This window comes from Choloepus didactylus, chromosome 19, assembly GCF_015220235.1.
Source record: "Choloepus didactylus isolate mChoDid1 chromosome 19, mChoDid1.pri, whole genome shotgun sequence".
NCBI lineage: Eukaryota > Metazoa > Chordata > Mammalia > Pilosa > Megalonychidae > Choloepus > Choloepus didactylus.
In genome coordinates, this window is record NC_051325.1 from 45029791 (window position 1) to 45049095 (window position 19305).

The 19305-nt window shown below is 49.3% G+C and overlaps 1 protein-coding gene across 11 annotated transcripts in view; it reads right to left on the reverse strand.

Annotated features, from left to right (window-relative positions):
- Positions 1 to 2754: 2754 nt before the first annotated feature.
- Positions 2755 to 19305, reverse strand: part of ZHX3 (zinc fingers and homeoboxes 3) — a 198073-nt gene continuing 181522 nt past the window's right edge. For 10 of the 11 annotated variants that reach the window (XM_037811733.1, XM_037811734.1, XM_037811730.1 and 7 more), the window contains 2 exons: positions 12032 to 15043; positions 2755 to 8370 (listed from right to left, as the gene is read on the reverse strand). In XM_037811733.1, the coding sequence (XP_037667661.1) occupies positions 8360 to 8370; positions 12032 to 14891 (2871 nt within the window). In that variant the 5' untranslated portion in view covers positions 14892 to 15043 and the 3' untranslated portion in view covers positions 2755 to 8359. Of the gene's footprint in view, positions 8371 to 12031; positions 15044 to 16109; positions 16130 to 19305 lie in introns of those variants that run through there. The other variant, XM_037811739.1, reaches the window with a different exon arrangement.

Sequence of the window (19305 nt, forward strand, 5' to 3'; positions counted from 1 at the left end):
AGTGAAGGAAGAAGAGGTCTGTGCTGGCCATTCAGGTTGTCCATGTTGTCATGGACTTCCTTGGTTTGTTGGTTTTGACAGTTTAGTCAAATACATAGTTGCTATGTATCTGTTTCTGCACAACCACCCCCTGGAACATGACCTTGGGATGGGTTATGGCTCTGCCTTCCCTAAGGTAGCTTCCTAGACCCAAGTCATACTGGCTCAGAAGGGCTCTTTTACAATATGCCCTTGCTGTTCACTGTAATGTTTTGATCCTTCCTAGAAGAAAACATGTCAGCCGTAAGTCAGGCAAATGAAAAATGTTTCACCTTGGATTCCTATAGACAAGCCTGGCAATTGCTGATTGACCCAGGAGAAGACCCAGCATGGGGGTGAGGGCAGGGGGCAGAGACCCTCACTATGGACTGACTGTCTTGGCAGACTGTGATGCTCGCCTTGCATAGTGCACACGGGTCTTGCTGCAGCAGCTGCACGGCTCAGTCACCACCTCCTTCCATCCCCTGGAGTGTGACTGGTGGGTCTCAGTGCTGACAGCACGTTAGCATCACCCAAGAAAAAGGACTTGTGCCTGGTGCCTGGCGTGAATGTTTTTCAGAAGGTTCCCAGTGATCTGAAGGAGTGTCCAGGGCTAAGAACTACTCGTTTTAGAGAAAGGGGAAGGCCGGGTGCCAGGGCAAATGCAAAGAACCGGACTGTCACCCTTATAGGGTCCTTCTTCCTGGCATCACTAAGAGAAGCTGCTCCTGGCTGGCAGCCGAGCAGCTGTACACCTAGACCAGGGTTCACAGTGGAAGGCCCTGTGTCCACCAGCTTCTCTGGTGGTCATGTGCACAGACAGCACTGCCTCACACTTTCTACAGCCAGGACGTGGGACAGATCTAGAGACCCTTGTTCTAAAGTCATCCCTGTGGGAACAAGGCAGAAGTTTCTGACCTCATTTGAGCAAAATAAAATTTAAGTCCCCTGTGCCATTGACAAGTGTCTATATAGGGACCGCCTCCTGACCAAGCACCTTCTGGGCATGGGGCTGAAACTTGCTACAGCTTTTGACTTGAGCCTGTCATCTCGCATCATATCAGTTCAGTTAAGCAAAAAAGCAAAAACTCAACCATCAGAATTTTCAGGTTCTCTCACCAAACTAGCTCAGGAAATAAAATAATGTCTTGCCTCCTTCACTTCTGAACTAAATGGATCAAGTCCCATCTGCCAAGATCTCTCGCCCCGTCCTCCTCCCTTGACAATCCCCAGGGCCTCACTCCTGTCGAGGGTTAGCCTGGGCGTTCTGTTCTCTGCCTGGGGGAGTCCACTGTGACCCCCTGCTGGCACCACAGTCAACTCCATTCACTGTCGTGTCCCAAGCACATCACTGCTTCAGTCTGCACCCGCCCTGGAGTTCACCTGATCACCTTCGGGGTTTCGCACCAGTTTGTTCTGGCTCCCATGACCTGGCGTTTTAGATTTAGCACAAGGCTGCTTCCCCAAGTCCCAAGTTGGCCTCCCTATGGGGCAGGTCAGCAACATGCTGTGTCCACCTGGGACCAGAATCTCTGGCCACCTTGGTGAACACAGATACATCTGCCCAGGTGATTTTATTCCAGAAGTCTCTTTTTCCTTCTGCCACAGGCCCTTAGGGTCACCCCAAGCTTCAGTTGCTTTGAATTTTAGCGGTTTGGGGTTTTAGACCTTCAGAAGAGTCGTTAGGCTTGGTTGCCATCCCTCCTTAGCAAATGGCAAGCTCTGCTTATCAGCACTTTTCTCACAGGAAAAAAGAAAAGCTTGGGTAATGTCCTTTCACCAGGTAATCGATGAGTCCAGTTTGACTAAGTTTGCCTTAGCACAATTTCTAAAACATCTCAGTTGTCGTGCTTGTAGAAGCCATTTACGGTGAACTCAGCAATGCAAGGGCACGGGTGAGCTGGAACTCTCCTGAAGTGGGCTGAGGGACATTGCCCACTGGTCCGTTCAGATTTTAAGGTCTTACCCTCAGAATAAATCAACGGAAGTGAAGTGTGGTTAGCTTTTTCTCTGGCTCTCCCACAAAATTAGTCAGCAGATGTGAAATGTATTTTTTTATTTAGGGACAATCAAAAGATTTGAAGTACCATTTAGGCCCATTTCAAATTGTACAAACAGTTTCTCCCTGTTTTCCCACCCTTATCCAAATCCACAGATACAAAATTTAGGAAATGTGCAACAAGCATCTTAGAAATAGCAGCTTCCCCACAGGGGACCTTGTGAGGCCTGGAGCCGTCCCCGAAAGGGCCGTCCCACCCCCACCTCAGCACCACCACAGGCCAAACCAAAGGCAAATTTTATACTTTGTTAAAAGCATTTACCCGGGTTCAAAACTCCTTTTGCACCCAGGCCTTAATGATAGTCAAAGTGTGCCACTCAGTTGGCCAGGAGGGAGGACCTCGCACAGATCAGTTTGGCTAAAGTTTCAGTTTGCTTTAGACAAACAGGAACAGGGCAGTTGCCTCTGCCTAGCACCAAGGGGGTCCCTTCTGCAGCATCTCTGGGAGACAGGAAGGGCACCCAGCCCTGCTTCTCAGCAGTGGGGCCCACAGGCAACAAAGGTTTTGCACCAAAGACCAGAATATAAATGGGTGGTAGAAGACCAGGAATCAGGACACTGTCAGGAAGGAATCTGCAGCCTTTGGCAACTTCCCTGATTTCCACACAGGCTGCGCTCAGCAAACTCAATGAACAATGGCCGGCAGGGAAGAGGGGAAGGTTGGCGTGTTTTCTTTCTTTTTTTTAATAACAATTATGGCACAGTCTGACCCTCCTGACACAGTTGAACAAAGCGGCTACAGAAGTACAGCAGTAACTCTGCTACACAGAGGGGCACCTGCTCCTCTGGCATTTGCCGTTTGGCGGGAGGCAGGCATGATGGCCATGCTGGGTGCCTGCTGGGGAGCGGGCGCCAGCAGTCCCAGCTCCAGTCCACAATTTGATGTGGGGCTCAGCCTGCATTTCAAGCAAACGGCAAGGATGCTGTAGGTTTAAGAATCTGGATAACTGGCAATGTCTTTTCAAACAAAAATCACAGTACTAAGAAGTACCATGTGTAGCTTCTTAACCCCTTGCTCTGGGTGTAACTCGGGGAAAAACAAAGCACTTACAGCAGTCTATATTCACTGATTGACCAGCCTTTATCCTAGACCTTTCACTCAACTCCAGTCACATCAAGTAATTCCAAATCCTCCATTTTTCATAGAAAACACAAGTTAAGTTTAAAAGCATTAACCAAGGAAAGCTGCTGACTGACACACTCAAGTGCTCATGCTGCACAAGCTTGTGCACTCCAGAGCCCATCTGAAGGGAGGGGCACTAACAACAGGTAAACACTCAGGCTCCTCCCGGGTGCCCTGGCTTCCCCCCTGCCCGGAGTGGCCTGCGGGAAGATGCCAGGCGGCCAGGAGAGAAGGCAGCTGTGGTGCCTGCTTGAACCACCCCAGCCCTGCTTGCTGAGCTCCCCTCCCCCTCTGCTCTGCCTGCTGCCCAAGCAGCCTCAGGTTCTGAGGGCTGAGAAAACTGGGGACAGCAACATCAAAGCAGTAACTACACATTCTTTGTTGATCCTTGAAGTGCTACAAACCAAGACATGCAATTTTGAAAAGTCAAGGAAGTGTGCTGGGATCTGTCCTTATGCACAAGGCAACCAGGCCTGCCTGGTTCCATCCCCAGACTCTCGGGCTACTCCCCTGCAAGCCCCTGCTCTGGACTTTTGGGGCAGTGAGAATGGTTGGTGGATCCTGGGCTAAAAAGAAATTCTCTGTCTTACCTCAGTCTGGTGAAGGACACGGTCCCCCATTCAACAGAGAACAGTTAGTCTTGATAAGTGAGCTCAGGACTGAAGCATCAGAAGGCAGGCTCTTGATCCTCTCTAGGGCCAAATGCTTTGCATGTGCTCCTTTGACTTCTTGACAATGTCGAGGCTGAGCAACCTGGGTTTGCCTTCCCCCGTGCTGCTCTTCCCAGTGTGACCTGACAGTAGGAACAGGTACAGATTCCAGCAGAAATGAATTCTAACCAAGGTCTGCCAATTCCATGTGGAGCCAGGCTGGGGAGCAGCACTTGGGATGGCCACTTCTCTGTTTCTGGAGATGCTGCGGCTACCTCAACCTCATCAGCCCTGGGGTTGAATGGCTCAGCCAAAACCCCGAGAGCCTCAGATGAAAGCCTCCATGTGGGAGGGAACTATTTGGGAGACTTGGCTCCCACCATCCCCTGCTTGCTCAAGTATTTGAGCTTTTCTGAGGTCAGTGTCCCCGGGCCACACTGAGACAGCCTTCCAGAGTTTGGGTAGGGTGGTGGAGGGGCCTGATGTGGCTCACTGTCGGGTTCTTAAGAGAATGGAGAAGAGGCAGCTGAGGTAAGCGATTCTGAAGAGGGAGCTCTATGTCTCCAGTGATAACAGCCCTGCATCTGCCCAGCCTCAGCCTCTGCTGGCTTTAGCCAGAAAATGCTGGTTGTGCCAACTGCCATGTCTCAAGGACTGCTCTCCACATACAGTGGAGCCTTGCAAATCAATCTGATACCTGACAATCTAAAATTAACACAGAAATGCATCTCCTGCACAAAGTGAATCAAATCTATAAACTGCTTCAAGTACTCTGAGCAAGGAAAAGGAGGGAAAAAAATATATTTTAGGAAAAGCCTAAACTCCAGGTTTGGTTTTAAGAGTTTCTTCTTTCCCGGTTTTCCTTTCTTTCAAAGTGACTTTAAACACTTGGGGCTGTGATGTGTGAACTGAAAAAACTGCTCCAATCAGGATTTTGGTCCAAGAAGAGGGTAGGAAGACAGAGAAAGCACAGGAAGGGAGCTGAGAGAGAAAATGTGCATAGAAACATGAGCATCCTTCTGGAAGGGCTGGACATCTGCCCACCGTGGAGGGCAGCCATGGGACAGATGTCCCAGTTTGCTGGGGGGCTGGAAGGGAGATGACACACAACATGTCAGTGGACCACTGACTAGGCAGGATAAATCCTATAAGAGCCACATCTCAACCCAGAGAACATGCTGAAACTTCCTGGTGGGACAGCCTTCCGAAGCCAGTGGGGGATGAGATCAGTACACGGGGGAGCCCAAAAGGCTCTGCCCAACTTCCCCCTTCTGCTTCCAAAGAGCAGGGCTGAGGCACTTTGGTCCATCGGAACAGCTGCCAGTCCCTTGGCCAAGAGAAAGGAGCTCTCAGTCCTACAGCCAGTACCAATCCCCAAGGTGCTGGCCACTCATCCTGAGGGTCTTCTGGTTCAGGAACACAAATGCCCCCGAAAATGAGAATCCCTCCCAACAAAAACCTCCTCTATATTCAAAAATTAAAACAAGTAATCAAAATATGCAAAGTATATGTATCATAAATTCAGATTTTCTTTATCAGAACAATGATCTGTTTTCATCTATTAAAACTGGATCTACAACCCCATGTAAAAAATATAATAAATGTGTACACAACATAGGCAATGAAAAACATTGAAATATGATTTTACTATCTGATGAGTCCAAGTGCATACAGAGAAGAGGGAAAAGATTAGTCACTTTATAAAATATGCTTTCTCTTCAGAAAAGACTAACCCCACCCCACCTCTCTCAACTCTGCAGCCCAGAGGCCACCTTCTAGCAAAGGTGACAACACAGAACTAAGCCTTCCGCTGTGCAAAACTACAGGGCACAGGAAGCAACAGGGCCGGGAAAGCAGGCTGCTGCCAGAGCCATCCCACCGCCCCCCACTGCGGTTCCAGTTTCTGGGCTAGCAGGGGCGTTCCTACATGTGTGCTTCGTAGCATTCATGGTTTTACACCCAAAGACCTAGGTACCTGCTATGATACCCCTTAAGCACCTGTGTGATAACCCGACTGCCTCCCTCATCATCGATGGTCTTGGGCCATCTTATTCTTAAAGCTTAAGGCCTGTTGTATTTGCTCCAAGAGCACAGGAAGAATTGGGGTCTGTCCAGTCTGCTGTGCTCCTTACCTGGGCAACCTTGGCATTCTTGGCATGGCCCTGGCTGTTTGGCAGGACCAGTACCTGTGACAAAAAACATGCCAGGGTGGATAGCATTGTAACTTTTTCATCTTAAAGACAAACTAAGGCCTGAGGCTGGGTGGTTTTCTCTGTCCTGCATGGCGTTGCCAACCATGTAATTTATTTTTTCCAAATTGCTGTTGGGGTTGTAAATTCAACGTGAATACAAATAAGATAACCAAGAAAATCCTCTCTAAAGACACAACCCTTCAGCCAGTGCACGCAGGGCTCTGGACGTGACGCCGGCAGCAGGATCTGGAGGCGAGGTGCCAGGGGATTCCTCAGACACGCAGCATGGCTCAGTGCCGGGCCACCAGCTGCCCTCAGCGCACGGCTCGCCCTCCAGCACAGGCTATTTCCCCTAACATCTATGTGCCATGAAGTTCCTCAAATGTACATATCAGATGTACGCTTTATGAGTAAAGTATCAAATGAGTATTTGTACTGTATATGTGTATATATAAATTAATCTGCATGTACATAAACACTAAAGGAAAAATTCCAGGTGTCTGTTCTCTGAAGGAAGGCAATCACTCACCATTTGGGTTCTTGGTAATTCCTCAAAGAGGTCTTGGGTCCAAACAGCTCTCCCCCCCCAAAAATGGAACAGATTCAAAAACAGGCTGCAAAACTTGCCAAGTAGTCACAAGTCATCTTTCTGAGACAAACACAGGGTGGTCCCTGTCGAGACAGGGAAGAGGAGACATCCTCTAGAAGAGCAGTGGTTCAAGGACTTTTGGTTTCTAAAAAAAAGGCAGCAGGTTCTACTGCTTTCCTCCTCTGAGCTATGCCAGAGGGTGCCCTGCCTGGTCTGGGTTGCTAAAGCACCACCACTTCTTGCCCCAAACCCCTGCCCTCTCTTTGGGGTCACCAATGCCACCCACCCAGCCCGGACCCCAGGAGGGGTGTGCCCTAGAGGCCCCGGCACACACGACTCTGGGGAGCGGTGGTCTCAGAGGGCTACAGTGGTGCAGCCGTGGCCACCCTCTTTAAGTGCTGCTCCCTGAGCTGTCTGGGGAAGGTGAGAATGATAGTCTAGGACAGCTTTGCCAGAAGTGTTTCAAAGGCACCTTTTTATGTGTTTTTCTCAATTCAAAAATGGACAAGGGATCAGGCTAAGATACACAGAGATCACATTTCCAAGTCTGGGCATATAAATATAGAACCTCTAAAAGTGCCTTCCCATGGTCTGGTGGGGGGTGCCCAGCACTCCCTTGCAGAGGGGCCGGAAGCAGGCCGGGTATTTTGTTAGGATTCCCCACGTGCATGCAGATCTTCATGCTGAAGCCCACTCTGGTTCCAGTCACTACAGAAAATCTGGAATCCCTTCAGCCCTCACTGTCACTTTTCCTTCCTGAGTCGTGGGAGGCTTTAAAGTGTCGATAAAGTGCTCTGAAAAGTGCCATGCCACAAAGCTACAGGCCACGATTACACTTCCATTTGCCCCTCCCACCCCATTTCTTTTTTCAATTTTCCTCTCACTCTAAAAGCAGCTAGATTGGGGGGGAAAAAAAAAAGTGGCACATAGGTCAGTTATTAGGCTTAACAACAATATTTCTTTAGTTGATCTGATAACTAGAAAGCTACGGTCCATGATTCAAACTCCCATGAAAAAAAAAAAACAGAATTACTGTGACAACTTGAGAGTGGTAAGCAAACACTAACAAATAGTTTGTTTTGAAAACTGAGGGTAACAGCAGGTTCTGTACTGATTATCCCATCAGGCAAGGCAAGTCTGGCATGAAATGTTGCTGGCCATGGCTTAACGCAGCGGGAGCTCTTCAAAAGCACTGCATTCCTTGAGGAATGCCACATGGGGGCTCGCCGGCTCTAGATGTAGTTCTGAGTGGGCCGGTGAAGGTGGGGGGGACACGCGGCCCCAGCAACCTCCAGAGAACAGACACGGGGCATTTTCCGAGATGATGCAAAAGGCAATGTGCTACTTTGCTTACCAAAGTTTCTATGTAATGAAAGTATGTAAAATCTCATGTTTTATTAAATGTGTATAGGCGGACATATATGCTAAAAAGTTGATTCTGTGTCTATGGATATGAAATCTGAACTATTTTATCCACTGGAAGGCAAAGGAAAGGTCCTACATTGTGGGGGGAAGAACTGGCAAGAACCCCGTTCTCCCTGCCTGCTCACAGTGGGCAGGCCGGTGGTGGCAGGCACTGGGACGGCTGTGAGGCCTCTGGGGTGCTCTCTCGGGTGCCCAGCAGCCGGGCATGGGAACAGCATCTGGCAGCAGAGAGTCAGGTTTGGCCCTTCCGTGTGGTAGGCAGCACTCCAGACTGGCCAGTCCTTCGCAGGCCTCGCTTCAGGTTCAGTCTGTTTCTGAGGAGAAAACACAGGCCTGTCACCTCCACGTCAGCCGCTACATGTACAGCCCCCAGGCGGACAGGTCCTCGCCACATCAAGGTAGTGTCCCTGGCTTTGGGGACCACTGTTCCATGAGCAGTGCCTTCCTGCCTGCACGCCTCCTGCACTCCTCCCGCTCACAGTTCCTGAGGGACTGTGAAAAAGCAGGTGCAAGTTAAGGCCAGGATGCTGGTGGGGCAAGGCTTCCAGACCATCCCAGGGCCCGAGCAGCAACTTTTCTTCTTGGGCCCACTCACCTGGCTCACCTGGCTAGGCCGCCAGCCCCTCTGGAGTCCTGCCCTCATATGCCTCGCCCCGACCTCTCTTCCCAGCTCTCCAGAACACACTGGTCTAGTTTCTGACATGCAGTCTACTGGTATCTTCAATTCATTTATAACTTCTAACCCTAGAGTCAAAGACACTGGGGCCGTGCAGAGAGGCTCATCATCTGTGATGCTGACAAATCTGGCCCTAGCATCGACGTTGGCTGAGAAGGCCACGAGAAGCCATGTTAAGAAGAAGCCATTCCTGTACCTACTGTGATCTGCCTTGGATAGAAAAGGATGTGGCCACAACGGCATGGCCACCGCCTGCCACTTCTGCTCCGTCCCACCACGACATCGATACTCCACTGTGTGCTGGATTCAGGAGCTGAAGGAGCCAATGCGTGTGACCCAAACCCACTCATCCCCAGTTCAGCTTTTATATCAAACTTGTTCAAAATCCTTGTCTCTCTTGAGCATGACACACATGCCTACCTGTAATCATAAGAAGCCCAGAGCTGGGTGTAGCTGAGGGCATTTGGGCCAACCTAGACACAGCCTCCCAGCTGAAAGAGGAGAGACAATCTGCTCTGCTCTGAAATGGGCCAAACCAACCACCCAAAGCCTCCTCCCATACTGCTCTGCCTCCAGGAAGTGCCACCAGGCCCTGCCTGAAGCATTGGGTGAGCCGTGGGGTCCAAGGAGGGAGCATTTTCCCCACCAGTGGTCCCTTGTGCTCAGAACCCAACTACGGAAAAGTGACTTCCATGGGCTTCTCAGAGCTGGATTTCCTCTTCTGTAAGCTGAACAAATGGAAATACCACTCCCCTTCAAACTAGGGGCAGACTTGAAAGTCTCCTTCTCCTTAAGTGAGGGAAGAAACAAAAGCATAACTATGCTTCAAACCCACTGTCTTCAAATGAATTTAAAATACTCAGAGAAAGAAAAGGAATTTTGTCCTTTTTAGAGGTCTTACGTAGAAAGTGATTGGGGTGGAGGAGCTGGGATTTGCCAGGCCCAAAGAAACCTGCCACAAGAATGCTCAACTACGCGTGGAGGCAATGCGACACCACCCTGGGAAGAATGTGGGATGTCCCAGGTGTCAGCAGGGCACTCTGAGCCTGGGGATGAGATGCCCAGCACAGGGCCCCCCAGGGAGGCTGCTTGTGTCCCAACCCCACGGACACTTTCTGGGTGTCTTCCTGCACCTGTGTACCACGGCCAACTCAGCCAGTGGGGCAACATTCAGGGTCAATGAGGCTGCTCCCTCCTGGCTCTCACCTGCCCCCTCTTGGACCATCCCTCCCTGGGCTCCAGGATCTTCTCCATCTTACCACTTGGCTCTCCTGGTCCCACCACCATGCAGCAGATGGCCCAGTCCTGTGACTCCATCCCAGATGTGCAAACTCAGACCAAATATCTGCTGGTGAGGCCCGCTTGGAGGTCTCCGACAGGCCTCAAGGGCTAAGGTTGCAAAAGGAACTCACATCTCCTGTCAGAGGCCCTCCTCCCTGAGTTCCTTGTCTTGGTTAGGGGAGCCACCACCCTCTGCTAGCCAAGTTGGAAACCCAACATCATCCTCCACTCCCCTCTCTCTCAACCAAGTCCTCTGATTTCACCTACTAAACACTTTCTGCTCTCTTCTCTCCCAATCATACTGACCTTCCCATTTAAAGACGCACTGCTAGGCATTTGTGTACACATCATTTAAACCTCCCTGAAATCCCTTCAATAGCTAGCACACTACTATTTTACAGATGAGAATACTAGGGTTCAGAGAGTTAAGGAGCCCATCCAAAGTCCCAGACCTGATAAGCAGGGATTCAAGCCCACCAGGTCCTGCCTGACCCTAAGAACCAGGTCCTGGCTCTAAGCCATGCATTTCTCCACTTCTACCAAGCTGCCATCTGGACACGGAGTGCTGCTCACCTGGAAAAGATGAAAGCTCCTTTACTGGCCTCCCTTCCTCTGATCTTGCCTCTTTCAAACCCATGCCATAAGCCACCTAAGTGATCTCTTTGTAAAGCCAACACAGATTACTTTGTCATCCAGAAGCATTAAAGTGCAGGAACTGGCAGCCTCAGAGCTGAAGAAAAGCTCTGTTCACATCAAAACTTGTTTTCTGTTTATTCCTAGCCAGGAAAATAGGTGACCACACTTGAAATTTAGGGGTAAAAGCACCTAGTATGTACCCTTTTATTTGTTATTTCTTTAAACATTGCTTCCTATGTATCTTCACTTGAATTGCTCTGCCAATGTTTCTAATCATTAAACAGCTGAATATTATATTCTACCAAGAAGTATAATTAAAATTATAATTAAGAACAAACAAAAGAAATTGGCTTGCATACTAAACACTCTAGGCCCCAGCAATCCATGCTGTTTTGCTGGTACAGCCAAAGCCAGGGTGGGCCCTCCCCAGGGGGAAGGCATCATGCTGGCAAAGATGCCCAAGGAGCCCTCACAGCCAGCCTTGTGGACCCAAATCCGCTCCCTGGGTGCCCCAGGAGGTGCCCCATGAAGACCTCCCTGCTCCATTTCTGGGAGCCTAGAGGAAAAACAAGGTCACATTCAGAGACACCAGGCCCCAGAAACCAACTTCTCAAGGTTCACGTATCAGAGAAACCAAGAATTCAGATACTCCATCAGTTTCCACAGCCTCCGGTGAAAAGCTACATTGCACCTCTCCTGACCACCCCGCGATGAGGCCTCTAATGAGGAGACAGACAGCAGAGAATGGAGGGTGAGGGAGAGGCTGGGGACTTGGACCAAGAACCCGGAAGATTAACACCTGACAAGTAACTTGTCTGTGTCCTCAAAGTCGTGGCATCAATAAAATAATCTAAATTTAATTTTAAGTATTAAAACACCATGATCCTGAGAAACTGAGGAACAAAATTCAAGTTTTTGATCCCATGTATGTCCAAGAGAGAATTATATTAAACATCAGGAAGAATGACAGAAATGCAAAAAACAGGATTTTTATGATTTAAGAAAGCACATCATGTTTTCAAAGATAACTAAAGGCTTTCTTTTCCTTTGGTTCTACAATTTGAGTTAAATTTCTTCAAAAGTTCTCTCTCTGCCAACTCAGATGATGCTCTGACCCTGAGTTTTTCTTGGCACTACTCTCAGAATTCTCTCTCCTATGGCTAAGAAGTGGCTACAAAAGCTTTGACCTCTGTTCATTCAGCAGGTTCTTTTCCTGTAAAGTTTTACAAAACAAAGCAAAACAAAACAAAACTCTTGATCCTTTGTCATATCTGTGCACTGGCTTCAACTGCCGATTGTCCCCTGAAGCAGCAGATGCCCGCTGTGAAAAAAATGCAAAGCCCCCTCCGTGCCCCCTCCCACGGTTCCCATGGACTCCTTACCCAGCTGAAGTCCAGCCTGGGGACTCGAGGTGTCAGAGTGCTCTGAGCTGGCCTCAGGGGCACTGGGCTCCCATGACTCACTGTTCTCGGACACCTCCAAGTAAGCTTCAACAATCCCTTGGTGAATTGCCGCAGGCTCGCTGGCACCAAGGCCCTGGTCCTCACTGCCCGTGTCTGCCACGGCCCGGGTCTCCTCGCCCATTTTCTCAGCAAACCACTGCTTGACCTGCTGGGGGTTCATCTGGGTCTTGTCACAGAGGCTCTGCAGGTCCTCCTCATACAGCATCTTGTGCGTCACATAATAGTCTTGCAAGAGCTCCCGGTTGCCAGGGGCAATGACCAGCAGTCCTGGTGGGAAGTTGCCCCTCTTGTAGTCTTCGTACCACTTGAGCTGGCCGTTCTTCAGGGCGTAGCGACTGTCCCCAAACCAGCGCACCACCTCTGGCCGCGGCAGGCCCGTCTGGACCATGATAGAGTCATAGTCCTGGTTGTTCGGCCACTGCGTCTGCACAAAGAGCTGCCGCAGCAAGTGCCGCTGATGAGCTGTCTTTTTGTAGCTCACTTTGCCTGGAGGCTGCTCTGCCAGCTTGCTGGACCCATCATCCTCGGGCTCACAGGCACCCAGTCCCGGCAGTTCACTCTTGCCGTTCGCCTCGGTGACCCGCAGGTTCTTGAGGTTGATTTTGATGGGACTGACTTTACGCTCTGCCAAGGTGTGGCTGCTTGACACTTCTGAGGAACCATTTTCACCAGCAACTTTTAGGTCACTGGCCAAATCCTCTTCTCCACCCTCATCCTCAGCGGCCTCTTCTTCCTCCCGCGAGGCGCCCTCCTCAGCCTTCTTGGTCTCCGCAACATTCACTTTTTTCCGTCTCTCTGAAAACCAGCTATCAATTTCTCTTCGGGTCATTTTGGTTTCACTTCTTAGGCGGTCCAGTTCCTCGTCAAGAGGAAGGGGGTTTTGTGCAAAACTGCTTTCCAGGGCTCTGAGCTGCTCGGGGGCCCTCTCCTTGTATTTGGTTGGTGTGAAGTCCGGGCTGTGGTGCCAGGACTGCCGTCTGGCAGAAGGGAGGGTTGCTAGGGTGGCTGCCGTTGGGAGGCAGGTCACCTCAGGGGCTCTGGGCGAGGGGGGCAAGGGCCCCTCTGGTGCGGCGTCAGTGAGGATGGCACCGTGATCTCCGGGCATCATGGCTCTGGAGCCCTTCAGGTTCCGGCAGTGGTACCTTCGATCACTGAACCACTTCCGAACCTCTCTGGTACTGAGGCCAGTTACTTTGGTCAGATGCTCGACTTCGCTCTGTCCCGGGAACTGGTTCCGGCAGAAGCTGCCTTTCAAAGCTGATAGCTGTTCATGAGATTTCTTGTTTTTGTAGATGCTAGCATCAAGGAAGGCTTGGGAAGTTATGCTGGGGCATGCGGTGAGGAGTGACTGGGCTGCATTGACGACCTTCACGGCTGATGTTGTGTTTGAACACACAGTGTTGATGGGGGTGGCAGTTGGCTGCTTGGAGACAGATGTAACTGCCAGGGGGAGGGACGTGCCTGTTGCTTGCAACCCATTGGCCAGCAGTGGCTGAGTGACCAGAAGCCCCCCTGTTGTGCCCTCTGGCTGTCCCACCACCTGGCCTGGCAGGGCAGCCTGGATGAGGTGGTGGACACTGCCAGCACTGGCAACCAGAGGAGTATTCAGCACGGTGATCGTGGGCTGCGGCACAGACTGAATGACTGTATTGAACATCTTTTTCCGGGCGTCTTCAATCTCCTCGGGGGACCAGCTGATACCTTGCTTCAGCCTTTGGGCTGTGAACCAGATCTTGAGCTGTTCTTCTGGATATTTGGTCACCACGGTCAAATAGCAGAGCTCAGCTTTGGTTGGGTAGGGGAACTTGTGGAAAGAGTTCTTCAGGAAGCTGTTGGAGTCCATGGCCGCATTGTACGTGGGAATGCTGCTCAGGGGGATCATCACTTTGGGGAGAGACTTGGAGGTGGGCAGTGGCTGGTGGGTATGGGGCTGCGCGTGCACAGGGGGCTGTTGCTGGAGGGAGAGGAACTGTGCTAGACCCGCCGGCAAAACGGGGACTGTGCCTATCAGGGGCCCGTTGGTGGTGTGGGGTTTTTTTGCAGAGCCGGGCACAGCCTGGCTGACCGGAGCCGCCCCGTTGATGAAGGCCTGCTCCCCCTCCTTCCCCTCGGCTTCCCCAGCTGACAGGCTGGGTAAGGCCTCACCCGCGGGCTGATTGGGGATGTTCTCCTTGAGTGTATGGATCTTTTTGGCTTCAGCTTTGCCTTTCATTATCTTCATGATTGGGGTTTTGGTAATGATAATTTCAGCCTGTCTGTCAGTCCCGTCAGCGCTGGGCTCACCAGGGAGGTCAGGAGTGCTGGTGCTCTCAGGGACGCTCTGCTCCACGACGACATGATTGTCCGGCTTGGCCACATTCCACACAAAGCTGGCTTCCCCCAAGTGACACTTGGCATTGTGCAGGGAAAGTCCCTCGGGGGTTTTTGCTAGAAAACTGCATTCAGTGCATACAAAAGTGGGGTCTTTACTAAAGTCCGTGTGCTCTGAGTTCATATGTCCCACAAAGTGGGTCTTGTCCTGGGATCTGAAATCACAGTATTTGCAGGAATATGAAGAGCCATCTGAGGTGCTCTGATGCCCATTGGCCAGTGCTGGGCTATCAGGGCTGCTGGCGTTGTGGGCCACCTCGCTGCTGGCACTGGGCCCTTCTGGGGGCTGCTCTGCTGGGGGGCCTTCAGGCGAAGCCACGGAGGGCGGGGCCTCGGCACTGGCCTCCTGCAGCACCACAGCCTTCACCGGGATCATGCACGGGGTGGTGGATTTCCTCTTGCTGGCCATGGCGACGGCCACTCTGGGGGATCAGCAGGGGAGAGAGTGTCCCAGCAAGGGCCTCACAGTCCAAGTTCCAGCTGCTCCATGGGGTTCAAAGAAGCAGTTTCTGAGGGCAGCTTTTTTAGTTGTTTGCAGAAAGCATGTTTTTCCTATGAAACCTGAGGAGGAAGGGAAAAAAAGATTATGGTCTCCTGAGCTCTGTGTATTTCTCAGATACTGGGAAACACTCCACTGCTTGCCTTCTACCATCCAGGTCTTTTTAAAAAAAGTTCATCAGAAGCTTGGAAGTGAGGCTTGGGGTAGGAGCCCTCCAAACTCTAACAAAAGAATGACATGGGGATGTTCCAATACCATTTGATAGACTTAAGTGATGTTTTTCGGTTTTGCTTTTAATCCTGTATTCTTGCATTAAGTTACTCAGATTTTTAAAAAACAAAACAAACCCAAAACAAAAACACCCTCTTTGGAACCTTTAACTTAATTCTGACCAAGTCCAAGTGGGAACAAAAGATCCTAGTGTAATTCTTATTTAAATGTTTGGGCCAGCAAGGGCTTTTCTTTTTATAGCCCTCCCACATATGAGAACAAGACGCCGCCTGTGTTCTCCCCCAAGCTGGGCCCAGACACCAAATTAGCTGCAGTGTGTGGCTGGAGGGAGGTGGGGGCAATGGTGGCTGCTACACAGATCGGCCTCTCTCTGTGGCCTTTCTCTGTCTGCTGTCCTACCATACCCACTCCAGGCAATGGGAGAGGAATCACTTCATAGTTACTGGCTGTACCCCAAGCCGTGGTCACTCAAATGAAGCCAAGGCCAGAGGGTCAGAGGATCCACAGACCCAGTTCATGGCCCAGCAAGCTGTGCGTTCTCTCTCTGGGAGTAACTCACAATCTGGCCTCACCTTGGGTACATCTACCCCATGTGACCTTGTGTTGTGCTTACTTTTTCAGTTTTCTTTCAGTGCCTTGATTGTTTCTTAAAAAAAAAAAAATCCAACTCTCTTAAATCTTTGATCTATCTGAATTTATTTCAAAAGCTGGGGTGAGGAGAGAATTGTGGAAGATGGCAGAGTAGAAAGCTCCAGGAATCAGTCCTTCCACTGGAACAACTATTAAACAGGCAGGAACTGTCTGAATTAACTATTTTAAAGCTCTGGAGTCCAGCAGGGCACTGTACAGTGTCCAGAGAAGAGTGGGAGGAATAGGCTTGTAAATTACAGTAAATACCAGCAAATTGCTCTCTCCACGTAGCAGTTACAACTCTACTCTTATGGCAGGCAGCAGTGGGGTCCAGCCCTTGGTGTAGTTGTTGGTGTCAATTCTCCAAGATCCAGGGGGCAGGGGTGAGGTGTTCGCAGATCACTGCTTTTGATTAGCTACATCAAAACACTGGGGGTGGAGAACCTAAGATGGCGGCTAGGTGAGACAAGGCAAAAAAACACCTCTGTGAAGATACTAGTTAAAAGCCAGAAAGTGACCCAGAACACCAGTTCCAGTGATGCACCAGCCAGACAAGGTCTGCTAAATCCACAGGGACCATGCATTTGGTGAAACCAGCAGTCTGTGTTCTGAAACGAGTGAGTGAGCCGGCTGAAAGTCCGGCGGCCAAGCTGCAATGTGGGGAAACCGTGGGTTGGCGTTTGGAGACAGACTAATTCTTTAAAAAAAAAAAAAAAAAAAAAACCTGGGCGCAGCTGCAGTTATGACGGTGAGAACCGCGCAGTAAAGCACTTCAGGAGCGAGCTGTGCCAACCTCTCAGTGTCTGGTGTGGAGGATAGCCTGCTGCTGACTGCTTCAGGGCCAGGGGGGCAGAGGGGAGCCAAAAGGAGAAAAAAACCACTCGCCTTGCAGCCATCCCCCGGCGGGCTGGGAACACTCCTGCCCGGGGCTGGAGCTATAGCCCAGAGCCACGCCAAGAAACCCAGTGTGACAGGGAGTGTTTCCAGCAGCACCGTGCACATGCCACAATATCGGCCGTGGACAGTGGCCTTTAGTGCACCCACAGCTAACTGTCCCAGAGTTGGGAAGGCGGAGCTGTGCGAAAAGGGGGAAATTAACACACCCCATTCAGCCATCTTTACAGCAGGCTGGGAACACCCTTGCATGGCCTGGCAGCCCAGGGCTTCCCTGGAGGGCTGGAGTGCACTTGTAACGTGGCACAGCCTTCCCTTGGCAGAGGTCCTGGAAGAGCACGGCTGAGAAGGGGGACCCGCTCAGAAATCCCAAGGACCCTACACCAATACCAAGGACTTGTGGGTCAGCGGCAGATACAATCTGTGGCAAAACTGAAATGAAGGTTTAGACTCTTGCAACAGCCTTAAATCTCCAGGAACACCTGTGAGGTTTGATTATTAAAGCTGCCCTGTCTCCCTAACCACCCAGACACATGCCCCGCATCAGCAACACACCCAAACTTAGTGCACCAATTGAACCCCACAAGAATCAGATCCCCACACACCACAAAGACAAAGTTGGGGAGAACTGACTTGAGGGGAATAGGTGACTCATGGACGCCATCTGCTGGCTAGTTAGAGAAAGTGTATGCCACCAAGCTGTAGAGCTGACAAATCAGAGATCGGTATATTTTATATCCAGAAAGAACCCTATCAAGTAAAGCAAATGCCAAGAGACCAAAAACAACAGAAAATTTTAACGCATATGATAAAACCAGATGATATGGAGAACCCAAACCCAAACACCCAAATCAAAAAATCAGTACTTGGCACAATTAATCAAAGAACTAAAGTCAAACAATGAGAGCATGGCACAGGATATAAAGGACATGAAGAAGAGAATGGCACAGGATATAAAGGACATAAAGAAGACCCTAGACAAGCATAAAGAAGAAATTGCAAGAGTAAATAAAAAAATAGAAGATCTTATAGAAATAAAAGAAACTGTAGGCCAAATTAAAAAGACTCTGGATACTCATAATACAACATTAGAGGAAGTTGAACAATGACTCAGCATCCTCGAGGACCACAGAACGGAAAATGAAAGAACAAAAGAAAAAATGGAGAAAAAAATCAAAAAAATTGAAATGGATCTCAAGGACATGATAGATAAAGTAAAACATCCAAATTTAAGACTCATTGGTGTCCCAGAAGGGGAAGAGAAGGGTAAAGGTCTAGAAAGAGTATTCAAAGAGATTGTTGGGGAAAACTTCCCAAACCTTCTACACAATATAAATACACAAAGCATAAATGCCCAGCGAACTCCAAATAGAATAAATCCAAATAAACCCACTCCGAGACATATTCTGATCAGACTGTCAAATACTAAAGAGAAGGAGCAAGTTCTGAAAGCAGGAAGAGAAAAGCAATTCACCACATACAAAGGAAACAACATAAGGCTAAGTAGTGACTACTCAGTGGCCACCAAGGAGGTAAGAAGGCAGTGGCATGACATATTTAAAATTCTGAGAGAGAAAAATTTCCAACCAAGAATACTTTATCCAGCAAAACTCTCCTTCAAATTTGAGGGAGAGCTTAAATTTTTCACAAACAAATGCTGAGAGATTTTTCTAATAAAAGACCTGCCCTACTTCAGACACTAAAGGGAGCCCTACTGACAGAAAAACAAAGAAAGGACAGAGAGATATAGAAAAATTTAACAGACATATATAGAACATTACATCCCAAATCACCAGGACACACATTCTTCTCTAATGATCACGGATTTTTCTCCAGAATAGACCATATGCTGGGACATAAAACAAGCCTCAATAAATTTTTTTTAAAAAATTGAATATATTCAAAGCACATTCTCTGACCATAGTGGAATACAAATAGAAGTCAATAACCATCAGAGTCTTAGAAAATTCACAAACAACTGGAGGGTAAAAATGAGGGGAAGATGAAAACATTCCCGGATAATCAAAAGCTGAGGGACTTCATCACCAGTAATCAGTCCTATAAGAAATGCTACAGGGAGCTGAGTAGGCTGAAAGGAAGGGACACTAAACAATTGACTGAAACTACTTGAAGAAATAAAGATTTCCAGTAAAGAGCACCTGGTAAATATAAATACCAATACTACTGTATTTTTGATTTGTAACTCCTCTATTTACTTCCTACAGGATCTAAAATACATAAACTGTAATGGTAAATCAGTGGTTTTGGACTCAATGTAAAATAAGTAATCTTTGACAAGAACTACATCAAGGTGGGGGAATGGAGGAGTATAGGAACATAGTTTACGTGTCCTATTGAAGTTAAGTTGGTATCAAAGAAAAACAAGATTGTTATAGATTTAAGATGTTAAATTTAAGCTGCACGGTAAACACAAAGAAAGTATCAGAGAATATGACCATAGAGATGAAAAGTAGAGTATGGGTTATGAGACGTGGGGGAAGGGGCAATGGAGAGTTAAGAAATGAGTGTAAGGTTTCTGTTTGGGGTGAAGGGAAATTTCTAGTAATGG